The sequence below is a fragment of the Symphalangus syndactylus genome, chromosome 8 (genome assembly GCF_028878055.3).
Source record: "Symphalangus syndactylus isolate Jambi chromosome 8, NHGRI_mSymSyn1-v2.1_pri, whole genome shotgun sequence".
Classification (NCBI taxonomy): domain Eukaryota; kingdom Metazoa; phylum Chordata; class Mammalia; order Primates; family Hylobatidae; genus Symphalangus; species Symphalangus syndactylus.
Window position 1 is genome coordinate 145,912,026 of NC_072430.2, and position 17,657 is coordinate 145,929,682.

The 17,657-nt window shown below is 51.7% G+C and overlaps 1 protein-coding gene across 6 annotated transcripts in view; it reads left to right on the top strand.

Annotated features, from left to right (window-relative positions):
• The window catches only part of FARP2 (FERM, ARH/RhoGEF and pleckstrin domain protein 2), a 152,505-nt gene that overhangs the window by 117,458 nt on the left and 17,390 nt on the right, over positions 1 to 17,657 (top strand). For 4 of the 6 annotated variants that reach the window (XM_055291246.2, XM_055291245.2, XM_063645343.1 and 1 more), the window contains 5 exons: positions 1,944 to 2,033; positions 2,758 to 2,891; positions 3,338 to 3,419; positions 7,884 to 8,121; positions 16,128 to 16,258. In XM_055291246.2, coding sequence (XP_055147221.1) covers positions 1,944 to 2,033; positions 2,758 to 2,891; positions 3,338 to 3,419; positions 7,884 to 8,121; positions 16,128 to 16,258 — 675 coding nt within the window. Of the gene's footprint in view, positions 1 to 1,943; positions 2,034 to 2,757; positions 2,892 to 3,337; positions 3,420 to 5,194; positions 5,765 to 7,883; positions 8,122 to 16,127; positions 16,259 to 17,657 lie in introns of those variants that run through there. The other 2 variants (XM_055291248.2, XM_055291249.2) reach the window with 2 other exon arrangements.

Below are 17,657 nucleotides of genomic sequence, written 5' to 3' on the forward strand. Positions count from 1 at the left end.
AAGAGATTTTACTGAATTTGGATTTGAAAGATGGGCTCAACCTTTCATTTGAAAGATAAAAAAGTCATTTTTAATATCATAAAGCTCAAAAAGAAAAAATAGAAAAAGCCTAAGGCTGTAAAGGCGGTTCAGCTTCTCTGTGGGGAGGAGGCCAGTGCACCAAGAGGTGGGGGCTGAGCTGGTGACAGAGCCACATGGTGGCAGGGCTGTGGGAGCCAGGCAGGCTGCCAGCCATGGGGAAGAGCTGAGAGAACGGCAGCCGATGTGTGCAGGACTCTGGCGGGGGTGGCACAGCACCTGGGCACTGGAGGGCTCCAGGCAGCAGCATCTCAGTGGACTGTAGGGTGCTGTCCCTTCACAGCTGGCTATATCCATGGGCTCAGGACTCACAGGATAAATGTGCCTTTGTTGTCCTCTCATCCACGAGGAGTGGACAACCCCGCAGGCTCTGCTGAACTTCACAGCAGTACAAGGAAGAAGACATGGCCCCACATGCCACCTCAGCTGCTTGCTCACTGCAAACACTGCTCCTGATACTCCTCCCCAATCTCCAGTCGTGGCAGCTGGTCTTTCCCTTGGCTTAGGCCAAAAACTGCGGCAGTCACGCCTCCTGCCTCCAACCCTCACACCTTACCTCCACACCGGAATCAGGTTGGCTCAACCTTCAGAATGTGTCCAGGATCTCACCCCTCACCCTCCGCGCCCCCCAGCCAGTGCTGTCTCGCCGGGTGGTGCTGAGGTCCACCAGGAGCCTCTCTGCCCTCCTGGTCTGCTCTCATCCTGGGGCCCAAGTGCATCACAGCACATTCAGGTAGACCCCAAAGGGTCCAGAAGGCCCACCTGGCCTGCCTTCCCCACCAGTAGCCTGTCTGTTCCCTCTGACCTCTGCACCTTGCTCCAGCCCCTTGACCTCTGACCTGTCCCACAGGCCACCCTGTCTGCTCTGAGTGAGGCTGCGGCCTGCTGTGTCTCCCAGCCTCCAGCCCCTCCTCTGCTCTGCGTTATGCCTTGTACAGCCCTGTGTGCTTCTTGCCTGTCTTCTCCTGGTAGGACACCCTCACAGGGGCAGGGGGCAGTGTCCAGGCGCCTATTCGGAGCTGATACCTGCTCCATGGATATTTGCATGGCCCATCTGCCCTAAAGCTGGCCACAGTCTGGAGGTGGGGCGGGCGAGCTGCCAGGGCAGAGCAGGATCGTGGTTTCTGGGCAGGGAGAGGACGGAGAAGAGGCTGTTAAGTTGCACCTCAACAGAGGGTGGCTCTTAGAGAGTTCAGGGTGGGGAGAGGCCCTCCAGGGACAGGACCCAGTGCCTGCCGAGGCTGTCATGAGGTACGCGCTTTGCCAGGAACACTGTGTTGGGTGAGGTGCAGAGGGTCCCCCACGGCCAGCTTGCCTGCTTGGCACCCGCACCTTGGGCAGAGATAGCCCTGTCAGCTATAGGAGCGCTCAGGGCTGGGCTGTCTCTAGCAGGGCATGGAAAACTGGGCCCGGGGTATGGTCCACGTCTGCATCAGGAAGTGCACCAGCAAGTCTGGTGCTCTGATGCAGGCACACTTAGAATGCGCACTGTTTGCTCATTTTAATGACTTTTGTATGGGTTAGGTTTAATAATTTATAAGCACACACACACTCATGGACCTGTGTCTGCTAACCAGCTATGCTACTGGCAGTGATATATAAAAAATGATTTTATCACAAAACCAATAATAAACTTCAGCCCTGTTTATATATGGTGATATTTGAACAGCAATTCTTTTCTCCAAAAGAATAACAGGATTATGTTTTTACTCAGGGATAAATCTCTTCAGAAGTTGAAGATGAAAACCCCATGACAATGTTACCTTGAGCAGAAGAAAGCAAACGTTACAAACTTCAGGCTCCCTGAACATGGGAGGGTGCCATGTCCCATGGACGCACACTTAACAGCTCTCTGCTTCTTTCAGCGCATGCCTGCAGACGAGGCCTACTTCATAGTCAAAGAGATTCTCGCTACAGAACGAACATACCTGAAGGATTTAGAAGTTATTACTGTGGTACGAAAGTCCTTGATTACTTTGATTTTTTTTTTTTAATAAATCTCTCACCTGAACACAGAGAAATATCTTTTTTTTTTTTTTTTTTTTTTTTTGAGATGGAGCCTCACTCTGTCACCCAGGCTGGAGTGCAGTGGCGTGATCTCAGCTCACTGCAACCTCCGCCTCCTGGATTCAAGTGATTCTTCTGCCTCAGCCTCCCTAGTAGCTAGGATTACAGGTGCCCACCACCACACCCAGCTAATTTTTGTATTTTTAGTAGAGGGGGGGTTTCACCATGTTGGCCAGGCTGGTCCCAAACTCCTGACCTCAAGTAATCTGCCCACCTTGGTCAGCCTCCCAAAGTGCTGGGATTACAGGTATGAGCCACCGCACCCAGCCAAGAAATATCTCTTGATAATCATGAGACTTGCATGTATATATTTTGTTAAATATATCTGCTTTAAAACTATTCTAAGTCAGGTCAGAACATTGGGTCCAAGTTTTTGTGAAGCTATAAAGCTGCGAAGTGTCCATTTGAAACTTTCGATGTAGGATAGTTTCATTATATTTGAAAACTGGATGGTCAACAAAGAGGATGGCTGTAGTGCTGATCTGAACCCTCTTTGTAGGCGGTGACTGGAGGGTCATCGCTGGGTGACCTATGGCTACAGGCCCTCAGGGGCACAGTTTCTCAGTCCCCAACAAGAGCCACGCCTCCCATCACACCACACTCTTCCCACAGTGGTTCCGCAGTGCAGTGGTGAAGGAGGACGCCATGCCTGCGACTCTGATGACACTGCTCTTCTCCAACATCGATCCCATCTATGAGTTCCACAGAGGCTTCCTGCGCGAGGTGGAGCAGAGGCTGGCACTCTGGTAACACCCCTTCAGCCCCCCAGGTCTTGGACCCCCACACGGGAGACTCCCACACCAACTCATCATCACTGCTCTTAGGAACTTCCCAGCTTCAGAAACTAATTCAGAAGAGCAATTTTTTCACTGGAGCATATTTTTAGGAGCCTGTGGGGAGAGGTACAGATGTAATAATACCCTTTATTCACCCTCTTCCAGAAAAGAGAGTGCAAGGAGCAAGTTAAAAATGGAAGATCCCTTTTTGCCTGGTTACTGTCTGTTTTAGAGAATGGCCAGACACATAATAGCAGCTTCCATCCAGGGCAGGCCCTGCCCTGCGGCCTCTTCCACCTCAGAGCTTCACCACCTTCCTCCAGCTGGAACCAGGGCAGCTGTCACCCTGCGTCAGATTACAGTGCCTTCTGCAAGCTTTCACCATGTTTAGAACAACTTTGTTTCTTTTTACTCAGGGAAGGGCCCTCCAAAGCCCACACAAAAGGTGGCCATCAACGAATCGGGGACGTCCTGCTCAAGAACATGCGCCAGTTAAAGGTAGGCTACTTGGTGACTACTGCCTACATGAATGCTGTTAATGGGAGCAAAACCATCTTCCTGAAGCTGAGGCCCATCAGAACAGCGTCCCCTCAGAAAAGGGTCCCCTCAGAACAGGATCCCCCTCAGAGAAGGGTCCCCTCAGAGCAGGGTCCCCCCAGACCAGGGTCCCCCTCAGAGCAGGATCCCCCCCAAACCAGGGTCCCCCTCAGAGCAGTCTCCTCAGAGCAGGGTCCCCTCAGAACAGGATCTCCCCAGACCAGGGTCCCCCTCAGAGCAGGGTCTCCTCAAAACAAAGTTTCCTGAGAACAGGGTCCCCCTCAGAGTGGGGTCTCCTCAAAAGGTCCCCTCAGAGCAGGGTCCCCCCAGAGCAGGGTCCCCCTAAGAGCAGGGTCTCCTCAGAACAGGGACTCCCTCAGAGCAGGGTCCCCTCAGAGCTGGGCCCCCTCAGAAAAGGGGTTCCACAGAACAGGGTCCCCTCAGACCAGGATTCCCCTCAGAGCGGGCTCCCCTCAGAGTGGGATCTCCTCAAAACAGGCGCCGCCTCAGAGCTGGGGCCCCCCTCAGAGCAGGGTCCCCCTCAGAACAGGGGTTCCACAGAGCAGGGTCCTCAGACCAGGGTCCCCCTCAGAGTGGGTCCCCTCAGAGTGTGGTCTTCACAAAACAGGGGCACCCTCAGAGCAGGGGCCCCCTCAGAGCAGGGTAGCCTCAGAACAGCATTCCCCTCAGAGCAGGGGACCCGTCAAAACAGGGGTCCCCTCAGGAAAGGTCCATCTCAGAACAGGATCCTACTCAAAGCAGAGTGCTCCCAGAGCAGGGTTTCCCCAGAGCAGAGTCCCCCTAAAGCAGGGTCCCTCCAGAGCAGGGTCTACCCAAAACAGGGTCCTCTCAGAACAGGGTCTTCTCAGAATAGCATCCCCCTCAGGCTCTCAGAATAGGGTTCCCTCAGAATAAAGTTCCCTCAAAACAGAGCCCTTCTCAGAGCAGCAGCCCCCTCAGAACAGGGTCTGCCTTTGAGCGTCATTCCCATTAGAACAAGGTTCCCCCAGAACAGCATCACCCTCAGAACAGGGTCTCCTCAGAACTCTATCTTCCTCAGAACAGGATCCTCCTCAGGGCAGGGTCCTACTCTGGATGGGGTCTCCCTCAGAATCTTGTTTCCCTCAGAAAAGAGTCTGGCTCAGGGCAATGTCCAGGGCCCCATCAGGACACTGTTTCCCTCAGAACAAGTTCCCTCCTCACCGCATCCCTCAATAAGGGCTCTCCAAGAATAGGATGCCCCTGAAGACAGCATACCCCTCACAACAGGGTCCCCCAGAACATGGTCTCCCTCCAAGCAGAACTACCCCCAGAACAGACTCCACCTTAAAACATCGTTTGCCTTAGATCAGGGCCCTTACCAGCCCCAGAACATTGTTCTCTTCAGAACCTTTTTCTCCACTGATCAGCATTCCCTTGAGGACAGTGTCCCCATTTCCATCGGGACAGGATGCCCCCACAACAGTGTTCACCTCAGAGCAGGATTCTCCCCCAGAACATTGTCCTCAGAATGGGTCCCCCCAGAACAGCATCCTCTTCAGAACAGGGCTTCCCTCAGATCAGGGTTCCGCACAGAACAGAGTCTTCCTCAGAAGATCATTCTCAGGACAGAGTCCCCCCTCCCCAGGACAGGGCCTGCTCAGGGCAGAGTCCCCATAGCTGCTGTGGGGAGGGCAGGGCTCTGGGACTTGTTTCCACCTTGGCTGCTAGGCTCATAGTTCAGGTTTTTCTTTCAGGTGTTCCAGCTCCACAAAGGGCATGTAGCAGGGGTCGCAAAAATGGAGTAGACTTTTGGATAGGCAGGGGCAGCACTGGGGGAAGTGAGATTTCTCTTCAATAGGAGCAACGGTACAGGTGTTCACATGTGGACGACAGTGCAGGTCGTGCATTGACTGTTCAGGGGTCTCACTCTTGCTTAACGTGCCTGGAACAGTTCTCCCTCCCTGTCAGGCTGCTCATGAGTTCACCACCTGACCACCCAAGGTGTGGAGCTCTGCATAACACCTTGAAGCTGAGCCACGGTGACGACGGCAACTCAAGTGCCCCCTCCTCCATCCCTCGCCTGTCCCACCTTCTACCCAATCCTGTGAGACTCTGGCCACTCCTCACAGCTAGAGTTCCCAAGGGACCATAGGTTTTGCTGTTCTGCGTTCAGATAGCCCCCCTTGAAGAACTGCATTCAGCCTAGGTGCCCTTTTCCTGCCTAGATGGAAGCTGAGTCAGGTTGTTAATGAGAAAGTTCTACTTATCCCAAAGGCAGTTGCACTAATTTAAAATTGAAATATGCACAAATCTGTCTGATCCAGATTATCATACTGTAGTCATCTTTAATGTTCATTAAAACAAAATGATTTGATATTAAAACCCTTTAGCTCTGGGGAGGCAGCCAAGAGCTCTGTCCACAAAACCAAATCTGGGTGTCAGAGGCCAAGACCCCAGGGTGGGATCAGGGACCACCCCCTCACAGGGCATAAGGTCAGTTTTCCCCCAGAGCCCAGGCCCCTGTCCCCCCCCAGAGCAAGTGTGGTCCCTGGAGCCCTGGCATGGAGTGGTGACCCCCGGGGTGGTGCTTGTCTTGGAAAGAGGGGCCCTTGGCCAGCCACCCCCCAGCAACACTATACAACTCCTGGAGCGCCTGCCAGGATTGAAGCCATGACTGGGTGCAGGTGGGTGCCAGGCCTGCTGTGGGTGGGCACCGGTCCTCAGCACCACTCACCACTGCCAGGCAGGCCGGGGACCAGCAGGCTTCTCAGCCAACCCTGTCCCTTTGCCCGGCCCTGCCACAGAGAGGGACCCCAGCCCATCATGGGCATCGGCAGGGCTTGGCCACGTCCACCTCCCACTAGAAGCCTAGGGAGTATGGATGCATAGACATCTGAGCCCAGCTTCCTGCGTCCCTACCTGGCCCTCACCACCCCTCGCCCCCAGGCAGCGGGCCAGCCCCACCTTCACTCCCCTCCCACCCCCCCCACCACCCCCACCACCACCTCCCCCATATCCTCCCAGGGGCTTGCAGAGCTTTTACACCTGGAGAAACATTTCCCACTCCCCTTTGGCCTCCCTGTACCCTGAACTGTGAATATTTTTAACCCCTAAATATGTAAATACGGCCCGCTCTTGTGACACAGAGACTATTTTATCAACTGTCAGTCCCCATTCCTTTACGATAGGATTCTCCACAGTGATTTCCAACTCAGGCTCCAGTGGACCAAATAAAAGTGTTTAGTTAAAAAAATAAAAATAAAAAGTAATGTAACCCTTTAGCTGAGCGGAGTGGCTCATGCCTGTAATCCCAGCACTTTGGGAGGCTGCAGGTGGATCACCTGAGCCCAGGAGTTTGAAACCAGCCTGGCCAACATAGCAAAACCCCATCTCTACAAAAAATACAAAAACTAGCTGGGTGTGGTGGCGTGCGCCTGTGATCCCAGGTACTCAGGAGGCTGAAGCAGGAGGATCACATGAGACCAGGGAGATTGAGGCTGCAGTGAGCTATGATTGCACCACTGCACTCCAGCCTAGGTGACAGAGTGAGACCTTGTATCCAAACAAACAAACAAAAATCTTTAAGTTAGAGAATAGTTTAGTTTAATATGTCTGTGTAATACTCAGAATCCATACACATGTATACATATGTTGTAAAATCATCAGATATGGGCCAGGCATAGTGGTTCAAACCTGTAATCCCAGCACTTTGGGAGGCCGAGATGGGTGGATTGCTTAAGCTCAAGAGTTCGAGACCAGCCTGGGCAACATGGTGAGACCCCCATCTCTACAAAAAATATTTTTAAAATGAGCCGGTGTGGTATCACATGCCTGTTTTTGTGGGGGGGCTCAGGTGGGAAGATCACTTGAACCCGGGAGGCGGAGGTTGCAGTGAGCTAAGATCCTGCCGCTGTGCGCCAGCCTGGGCGACAGAGCTAGATCCAGTCTCAAAAAAAAAAAAAAGTCAGGTGTGGTTATTCCCTCTGTCCAGTAACTGTGTCAGCACAACCGCTTAGTTCCACTCTTGAGAGAAGTTTCTGGAGCGAGCCCTAAAACTGGGCAGGACTCGAGTGGGCTTTGTTTAACCCCTGCCCTGCACTCCCTCACTGTGTCCCACGCAGCCAACTGCAGCCTTCCCATCCTCAATTCTTCATCTGTCAGTGGGGAGATGGCCCTGGTCCACTCAGTGCGTGTGATATGGGGCCGGTTAGTGGTGCACGTAGCAGTGAATTGGTGGAATGAGGTGCAGGTCACGTGGCATCTGAGACGGGTTGAGATGCGTTCCGTGGAGGCTAGAAAGCCCCCGCTGGCACACGCTGGGCCTCTGGTCCATTTGCTCTGTGGGGATTTCTAGCCAGCACCTGCCGTCAAGGAAAACAGGCCAGTCTCCCACTGGACCCCTACATCTCCTCACCTAAAGGCCCCGCTCTTGCGCTTCCACAGGAGTTTACCAGCTACTTCCAAAGACATGACGAGGTCCTAACAGAACTGGAAAAGGCTACCAAACGCTGTAAGAAGTTGGAGGCAGTGTACAAGGAGTTCGAGCTGCAGAAGGTCTGCTACTTGCCTCTCAACACGTTCCTGCTGAAGCCCATCCAGCGGCTGCTGCACTACCGCCTGCTGCTGCGCCGCCTATGCGGACATTACACCCCCGGGCACCATGACTACGCCGACTGCCACGGTGAGTGTGGGCGCGGCCCTGCATTTCGAGGATCAGCGTGCATGGCTGGGAGGCAGGGGCGGCTTTGCTAGACCTGAAGACTTCCTTCACTGGGAAGCACGGGAGTCCACCCCATTAGGGCCTGGACCACAATAGTCAGCACTGGCCCTGGCCTTCCTTCCCGTCTCCTCTGGCTGCTGGCAGAGGGCAGGTCCCAGGCTACGCCAGGTCTCTGCCTATTCTGCTCCTCCACCCTCAGGCAAGGCCCTGCCCATCTCCACGTCTGAGCAGTGTAGGGGATGACTCTGATTGCCCTGCAGGGGTCACAGGGCATGCTCCTGCTGGGGAACCCACAGCCCCCACAAGTGCACTGGGGAATGGGGTGCAACCCCCAGAGCAACCTGCTGCCTATGGATGTTTCTGTCCTGGAGGCCTTGGCTCTAAAGCATACAAAAGATTGGGCCAAGGTGACCTGTTAGAAGTTTTTAACATAGACAGCCTTTGTAATTTTTGATGTTTATTAAAGGGACAAAAGAGTAAACTCTGACCTTTTTAACCTAAAAATAGGATTTCTAATTTTATTGTAAATTTGGTCCCCTTTTCTGAGATGACTCAGTCATGAGGGGGACACTGCTCTAATGGGGACCTATTCTGATGGGGATGTGTTCTGATGGGAACTTTATGCTTATCAGGAGTTTTTTTTGTTTTTGTTTACGTTTATGGTTTTTTTTTTTTTCTTTTGAGACGGAGTTTCATTCTTGTCGCCCAGACTGGAGTTCAATGGTGTGATCTTGGCTTACTGCAATCTCCACTTCCTGGGTTCAAGTGATTCTCCTGCCTCAGCCTCCCAAGTAGCCGGGGTTACAGGTGCCCGCCACCACACCCAGCTAATTTTTGAATTTTTAGTAGAGATAAGGTTTCACCATGTTGGCCAGGCTGGTCTCGAACTCCTGACCTCGTGATCCGCCTGCCTCGACCTCCCAAAGTGCTGGGATTACAAGTGTGAGCCACCACATGAGGAGGTTTTTACAAGTAAATTTTATCATTGTCATTAAAAATAGATGAAAAAATACTTAGCATTTCCTCTAGCTGGTTTCCCATAGCCATGAATAGATATAAATAAGGATGCTTTCTGATTAGCAAGAAATAGAATGGATCATACAATGTTGACGATTCTCTTTTCATTCTAAAAGAAAATGTTTCATGTTTGTTAAAAAGGAGAAGGACAAAATTATAGAAAACATTTTCAAACATTTTAAGGAAAACATGACATAACCACACCATGTTTAAAATGTTTCTCATTGTCAGTCATTATACCACAGTAGTTAGGTAGGCAGAGTGCTGGAGCAGAGGGTGGCCTGGGCCCAGGCAACCAGGGAAGCCATGCCATGGAGAAGACTGGGGCCCAGGTTCTGGTCACATCTACCATGTGCTTGAGGTACATAGGACTTTGGAGGAATTCCTGTACCTCAGGTTTCTCATCAGTAAAATGTAGAGACTGGTGCAAAACCTCTGTGAAGCTGTTTGTGAAAGTGCTTTGAAGTTGTCAACTCAACAGAACATTGATAACCATCAGCCTCCCTAGGTTTGCTTCAGATCTCAGCCATCTCTGGAGCGCAGTGAGAGCCCAGCCAATGAAACATTCTCAGCTGACACTATGGCAGGCTCCTTTCCCTCCATGACCCCACTCTCCAAATGTGGGACACAGGAATGCTTGTCAAGAAGGGCCTTCTTGGAAAATGGCCTTTGGTGTGCAAATGTTACCAGCCTCTTGGTCTTCCTGAGAACTTGAATAGAATTATCTTGGACAAATGGAGTACATTTGTTGGGGCTGGCAGAAGCCAGCCTTGCAATTTTATTTATCCTTCATTTTGATGAGAGTTTCCAAGGGTGCTGGATGTTAAGTGTATGTTGTTGATCCATTCTATCATGCACCTGCTCTGCCTACTGCTGTGGGGAAACCTGTTCTGAGGGGGACCCTTTTCTGAGGGGACTCAGTTATGAGGGAGACACTGCTCTCAGGGGGTCCTGTTCTGATGGGGATGTGCTCTTGAGGGGATCTTGGACTGAGGAGGACCCTGCTCTGAGGGGTCCATACTCTGAGGAGACTCTATTCTGTGGGGACCCTGTTTTTAGGAGGATACTGCACTGTGGGGACTCTGCTCTCAGGTGGATGCTGCTCTCAGGGGACCCTGTTCTGAAGAGATGCTGTTCTCAGGGGGATGCTCTGAGAGGACCTTGTTTTGAGGAGACCCTATTCAGAGGGGGACCCTGTTCTGGGTGCTCACTACCCTGAGGGGACTCTTATGTGAGGGGAATGTTATTCTAGGGGGAACACTACCTTGAGGGGATCTCATTCTAAGTGGGGAATAGTGTCATGGGGGAACATGTTCTGAGGAGGATGCTGTTCTGAAGGGGACCCTGTTCTGTGGGGGATTCTGCTCTGAGAAGGACCCTGTTCTGAGGAGGATTCTGTTCTGAGGGGTCTCTGTTCTGACGGGGGTCCTGTTCTGAAGGGGATGTTCTTCTGAGGGGACCCTGTTATAAAGGGATACTGTTCTGAGGGGACCCTGTTCTGAGTGGGATGCCATTCTGAGGGGACCCTGTTCTACAGGGAATACTGTTCTGAGGGGGATGCTGTTGTGAAGGGACACTATTCTGAGGAGATGCTGATCTGAGGGGACCCTGTTTTGTGGGGATCCTGTTCTGTGGAAACCCTGTTCTGAGGGGGATGCTGTTCTAAGGGGACCCTGTTCTATGGGGGATTTGATTCTGTGAGGACCGTGTTCTGTGGGGACCCTGTTCTGAGGGGGTTGCTGTTCTTTTTTTTTTCTTGAGATGGAGTCTCGCTCTGTCGCCCAGGCTGGAGTGCAGTGGCGCGATCTCGGCTCACTGCAAGCTCTGCCTCCCGGGTTCACGCCATTCTCCTGCCTCAGCCTCCCGAGTAGCTGGGACTACAGGCGCCCACCACCACGCCCAGCTAATTTTTTTTTTTTTGTATTTTTAGTAGAGACGGGGTTTCACCGTGTTAGCCAGGATGGTCTCGATCTCCTGACCTCGTGATCCGCCCACCTCGGCCTCCCAAAGTGCTGGGATTACAGGCGTGAGCCACCGCACCCAGCCGGGGTTGCTGTTCTACGGGGACCCTGTTCTGTGGGGCATCTTGTTCTGCGAGGACGCTGTTCTGAAGGGAACCCGTTCTGTCAGGATCCTGTTCTGAGAGGACCATGTTCTGTGGGGACTCTGTTCTGAGGGAACCCTGTTCTGAAGGGATCCTGTTCTGAAGTGCCCCTGTTCTGTGGGGATTCTGCTCTGTGGAGGCCCTATTCTGAGGGTAGTGCTGTTTTGGGGACTGTTTTCTGAGGGGACCTTGTTCTTAAGGGGATCCTGTTCTGAGAGGGATGCTGTTTTGTGGGGACCCTGTTCTGAGGGAACTCTGTTCTGAAGGGGATGCTGTTCTGAGAGGACTCTGTTCTGTGGAATCCTGTTCTGAGGGGACCCTTTTCTGTGGGGACCCTGTTCTGAGGGAAATCCTGTTGTGAGGGGACACTATTCTGAGGGGGATGCTATTCTGAGGGGACCCTGTTCTGTGGGGGATCTGATTCTTTGAGGACCCTGTTCTGAGGGAGATTCTCTTCTGTGGGGACCCTGTTCTGTGGGGATTCTGTTCTGAAGGGACCCTGTTCTGTGGGGATTCTGTTCTGAAGGGACCCTGTTCTGTGGGGCATCCTGTTCTGTGAGGACCCTGTTCTGTGAGGACCCTGTTTTGTAGTGAGCATGTTTTGATGGTGATCCTGTTCTGAGGGGACCCTATTCTGAAGGGATCCTGTTCTGAGGGGCCCCTGTTCTGTGGGGATTCTGTTCTGTGGAGACCCTATTCTGAGGGGAGTGATGTTTTGAGGGGACCCTGTTTTTAGGGGGATCCTGTTCTGAGGGGGATGCTGTTCTGTGGGGACCCTGTTCTGAGCGGGATCCTGTTCTGAGCGGGATCCTGTTCTGAGAGGACACTTCTGAGGGGAATGCTGTCCTGAGGGGATTCTGTTCTGTGGTGACCCTGTTCTGAAGGGACCCTGGTCTGAGGGAGATGCTGTTCTCAGGAGACCCTGTTCTTTGGGGATTCTGTTCTGAAGGGATCCTGTTCTGAGAGCACCCTGTTCTGTGGGGGATGCTGTTCTCAAGGGACCCTGTTCTGAGCAGACCCTGTTCTGAGGGGGATGCTGTTCTGAGGGGACCATGTTCTGAGAGGACCCTGTTCCAAGGGGGATGCCATTTTGAGGGGATCCTGTTCTGTGGGGATTCTGTTCTGTGGAGACCCTGTTCTGAGGGGACCATGTTTTATGCGGATTCTGTTCAGAAGGGATCTTTTTCTGTGGGGGATACTGTTCTGAAGAGACCCTGTTCTGTGGAGCATCCTTTTCTGTGGAGATTGTGTTCTGTAGAGATTCTGTTTGTGGGGACTCTGTTCTGTGGGAATTCTGTTCCGAGGGAGACCCTGATCTGACGGATCCTGTTTTGTGGGGGACACGGTTCTGAGTGGACCCTGTTCTGAGGGGAACGTGTTCTGAGGGAGATTCTGTTCTGTGGGGACCCTGTTTGAAGGGGGATTCTGTTCGAAGGGGACCCTGTTCTGTGGGGTATCCTGTTCTGTCAGGACCTTGTTCTGAGGAGGATTCTGTTCTGTGGGGACCCTGTTCTGTGGGGAACTTCCTCTATGGGGACGCTGTTCTGAGGGGACACTATTCTGAATGGGATGCTGTTCTGCGCAGACCCTGTTCTGAGAGGGATCCTGTTCTGAGGGGACCCTCTTTTGAGGGGGATGCTGTTCTGAGGGGACACTATTCTGAGGGGGATGCTATTCTGAGAGGACCCTGTTCTGAAGGGATCCTTTTCTGTGGGCTCCCTGTTCTGAGGGGGATGCTGCTCTATGTGGCCTCTGTTCCAAGGGTGATGCAGTTCTGAGGAGACCCTGTTGTGAGGGCATTATATTCTCTGGGGACCCTGTTCTAAGGTGGATGCTGTTCTGTGGGGATCCTGTTCTATGAGGACCCTTTTTCTGAGGGGAGCCTGTTCTGTGGGGGATTCTGTTCTGTGGGCATCCTGTTCTGTGTGGATTCTGTTCTGTGAGGACCCTTTTCTGAGGGGACCCTGTTCTGTGGTGACCCTGCTCTATAGGGACCCTGTTCTGAGGGACTCTTTTCTGAGTGAGATGCTGTTCTGAAGGTACCCTCTTCTGAGGGGACCATGTTCCAAGAGGACCCTGTTCTGTGGGAGATGCTATTCTGTGGGGTCCGTGTTCTGAGGGGGACCCTTTTCTGAGGGACCCTGTTCTGCAGGGGGCACTGCTCTGTGGAGACACTGTTCTGTGGGTTCCGTGGAGAATGTCAAGGCAGGTTGGGTGATGTATAGGATCATTATCATGCCATCAGGTCCAAAATGTGTCCTGAGCTTCCAGCAGCTGCCAGTCCCTACCGAGGTGCAGCACAGTGTCCATGTGGCAGTCAGGCTCCCAGCCCTGCACTCTGTGGACTCAGCATTTGAGGGCAGGGTGGCACTGGTGCTATTTGAGTGGACTCAAGCAGCCATGCAGCAAATGGGCATGGCGTGATGAGTCTCTGCCTGACATGATGTCTGGAAGGAGCGGCTCAGACCCAAGTGCTTGAGGGATGGCCAGCCTGGGAGAGCCAGGGGATGGGGGCAGGAGCTTAGAAATCTGCACAGAGCAATAGGGTTGGTAGCTGCCAAGACCTATGCTGGCTTCACTGAAGTTCTGCCTCATTTTCAGTGTCATGCAGGTGTCATTGACAGAAAGTGAATTTTGTCAGTCAATTTTGTTTGTCAATGATGATCTCTTCACATACTTCATTCTTTTCTGACTTTATCCTCTGAAAGCTGTAAGGGGCCGTTGTCACCCCCACTGGAAAGGATGGAGCTGCAGGCCGGGCGCGGTGGCTCACGCCTGTAATCCCAGCACTTTGGGAGGCCGAGGCCGGCTGATCACGAGGTCAGGAGATTGAGACCATCCTGGCTAACATGGTGAAATCCCGTCTCTACTAAAAATACAAAAAATTAGCCGGGCGCGGTGGCGGGCGCCTGTAGTCCCAGCTACTTGGGAGGCTGAGGCAGGAGAATGGCATGAACCCGGGAGGCGCAGCTTGCAGTGAGCTGAGATCGTGCCACTGCACTCCAGCCTAGGCGACAGAGCGAGACTCCGTCTCAAAAAACAAAAAAAAGGATAGAGCTGGAGCAGTCAGGTGACTTCATGCTAACAAATCTGCCCAGGGCTAGAGCTGAGCACTGGGCAGTGCTGGGTAAGGGGTGTGGACCTTGTCATGGAGAAGCTTTGTGGCCAGGAAATAAGAGGGAGTCATGATAGAAACAAGGGAGAAGGTGGCCGGGCATGGTGGGTCACGCTTATAATCCCAGCACTTTGGGAGGCCAAGGTGAGTAGATCATCTGACGTCAGGAGTGGGAGACCAGCCTGGCCAACATGGTGAAACCCTGTCTCTACTAAAAATACAAAAAACGCCGGGCACGGTGGCTCACGCTTGTAATCCCAGCACTTTGGGAGGCCGAGGCGGGCGGATCACGAGGTCAGGAGATCGAGACCACGGTGAAACCCCGTCTCTACTAAAAAATACAAAAAAATTAGCCGGGCGCGGTGGCGGGCGCCTGTAGTCCCAGCTACTCGGAGGCTGAGGGAGGAGAATGGCGTGAACCCAGGAGGCGGAGCTTGCAGTGAGCCGAGATTGCGCCACTGCACTCCAGCCTGGGCGACAGAGCGAGACTCTGTCTCAAAAAAAAAAAAAAAAAAAAAAATACAAAAAATTAGCCAGGCATTGTGGCAGGCCATCTGTAGTCCCAGCTACTCGGGAGGCTGAGGCACAAGAATTGCTTGAACTTGAGAGGCGAAGGTTTCAGTGAGCCAAGATCGTGCCACTGCACTCCAGCCTGGGAGACAGAGCAAGACCCTGTCTCTAATAATAATAATAATAATAATTAATTAATTAATAGAAAGAAGGGGGAAAATGGTCCCCATGAGTGATTCCAGCAAGGAGGATGCAGACCCTGTGCTCCAGGCATCATCAGTGGTGGGAGCAGGTTCAGCTACGCTACGCCACCACTCTCAGCATGGCCTCAGAGCTGGGCACACCACTCTTAGTATATAACTTTGTGTTTTAAGTTTCCTGTCCAGATTATAAACTTTCTCTTATCGTTGCTTGAACTATAAGATTAGCATCTGTTCCTGGTTAAAAGAGAAAGTTACAATTGCTTTGAAGGTGCAAATCATTTAACCTTTAAAGTACAATAAGTCATTTTCCTTTAAGAGCAAATACTGCCTTACCCATAACATTAAATGGTTATTTACAAAGCCTATCCTCTTTGCCAAACCAGAATATGGACTGGCCAACAGTTTGGGTTGAACAACCTGAAGGCCTCAGGGGTATCTGCAGGAGCAGGTGCCTGGTGGCTGCACATAGTAGGCAGCAGTCCTATAAGTCCAATAAGGCAGGGGTCCCCAGTGCCCACGGCCATGGGCTAATACCAGTCCAGTCCATAGCCTGTTAGGAACCAGGCCACACAGCAGGACGTGAGTGGCGGGCAAGCGAAGCTTCTCTGTATTTACAGCCACTCCCCATTGCTTGCATTACCACCTCAGCTCCTCCTCCTGTCAGATCAGCAGCAACATTAGATTCTCATGGGAGCACAAACCCTATTGTGAACTGCGCACGTGGGGGATCTAGTTTGTGTGCTCCTTGTGAGAATCTAACAAATGCCTGATGATCTGAGGTGGAACAGTTTCATCCCCAAACCATTCCCACCACCTCTGGTCTGTGGAAAAATTGTCTTCCATGAAACCCATCCCTGGTACCAAAAAGGTTGGGGACCGCTGCTATAAGGAGTTGAGTAGGATGCACCTCTAATTAGAACTGCCTTTTAGAATTCTGGTTCCTGTCACAAGGTGGTGGGTGGAGGGTGCTGTGCACACCACTGCCTGTACACCTGTACTGAGGGGTCTCTCCACACAGACGCCCTGAAAGCCATCACAGAGGTGACCATCACACTACAGCACATTCTCATCCGGCTGGAGAACCTACAGAAGCTAACAGAGCTGCAGCGGGACCTGGTGGGCGTAGAGAACCTCATTGCTCCTGGCAGGGTGAGTGACCTTGCTCTGGGAATGTTTTTTGAGCTAGTTTGTTTTTTTAATTGAGATAGAATTTACATACCACAAAAGTCACCATTTTAAAATGTATAATTTTGGCCAGGCACAGTGGCTCATGCCTGTAATCTGAATACTTTGGGAGTCTGAGGTGGGAGGATCGCTTGAGCCCAGGAGTTCAAGACCAGACTGAGCAACACAGGGAAACCCTGTTTCTATGAATTAAAAAAAAAAAAAAAAAAGAATTGCCGGGTGTGGTGGCGCACACTTGTGGTCCCAGCTACTCAGGAGACTGAGATGGGAGGATCGCTTGATCCAGGGAGGTCGAGGCTGGAGTAAGCCCTGATCACAGCACTGCACTCCAGCCTGACAACAGAGCAAGACCCTGTCTCTGTTAAAAATAAATAAATACAGCCAGGCGCAGTGGCTCACGCCTGTAATCCCAGCACTTTGGGAGGCCAAGGCAGGTGGATCACCTGAGGTTGGGAGTTCGAGACCAGCCTGACCAACATGGAGAAACCCTGTCTCTACTAAAAATACAAAAAATTAGCAGGGCATGGTGGCACATGCCTGTAATCCCAGCTACTCAGGAGGCTGTGGTAGGAGAATCACTTGAACCCGGGAGGTGGAGGTTGCAGTGAACCAAGATCATGCCATTGCACTCTAGCCTGGGTAACACAAGCGAAACTCTGTCTCAAAATAAAATAAAATAAAATAATAAAATAAAATAAATTAAATTAAATATAAAATAAATAAAATATAAAAAAATAAAATAAATAAAATAAAAAATAAAATAAAATAAAATAAAAATACATACATATATACATACATACACACATACATACATACAAAAATATATAATTGAGTGGGTTTTAGTATCTTCACAAGGTTATGTAGCCATCAATATCGAATTCAGAACATTTTCATCACCCCAAAGTGAAACCCCCACACCAATTAACAGTCACTTCCCACCACTAATTTGAAGGGAACCCTGTTCTCAGGGGACTCTGTTCTGAGGTAACCATGTTCTGGGTGGGGATGCTGTTCTGTGGGGACCTTGTTCTGCTCCCTAACCCCTGGCAACCACTGATCTGCCTTCTGTCTCTAAGGAGTTACCTGTCTGGGCATTTCATGGAAATGGTATCATACATTAATGTGGCCTCTTGTGACTCTTCTTTCACTCAGAATAATCTTTTCAAGGTTCATTCATGTTCCTTTTTTTTTTTTTTTTTTTTTTTTGAGACAGAGTCTTGCTCTGTTACCAGGCTGGGGTGCAGTGACGTGATCTTGGCTCACTGCAACCTCTGCCTCCCAGGTTCAAGCGATTCTCCTGCCTCAGCCTCCCACGTAGCTGGGACTACAGGCACATACCACTATGCCCAGCTAATTTTTGTAT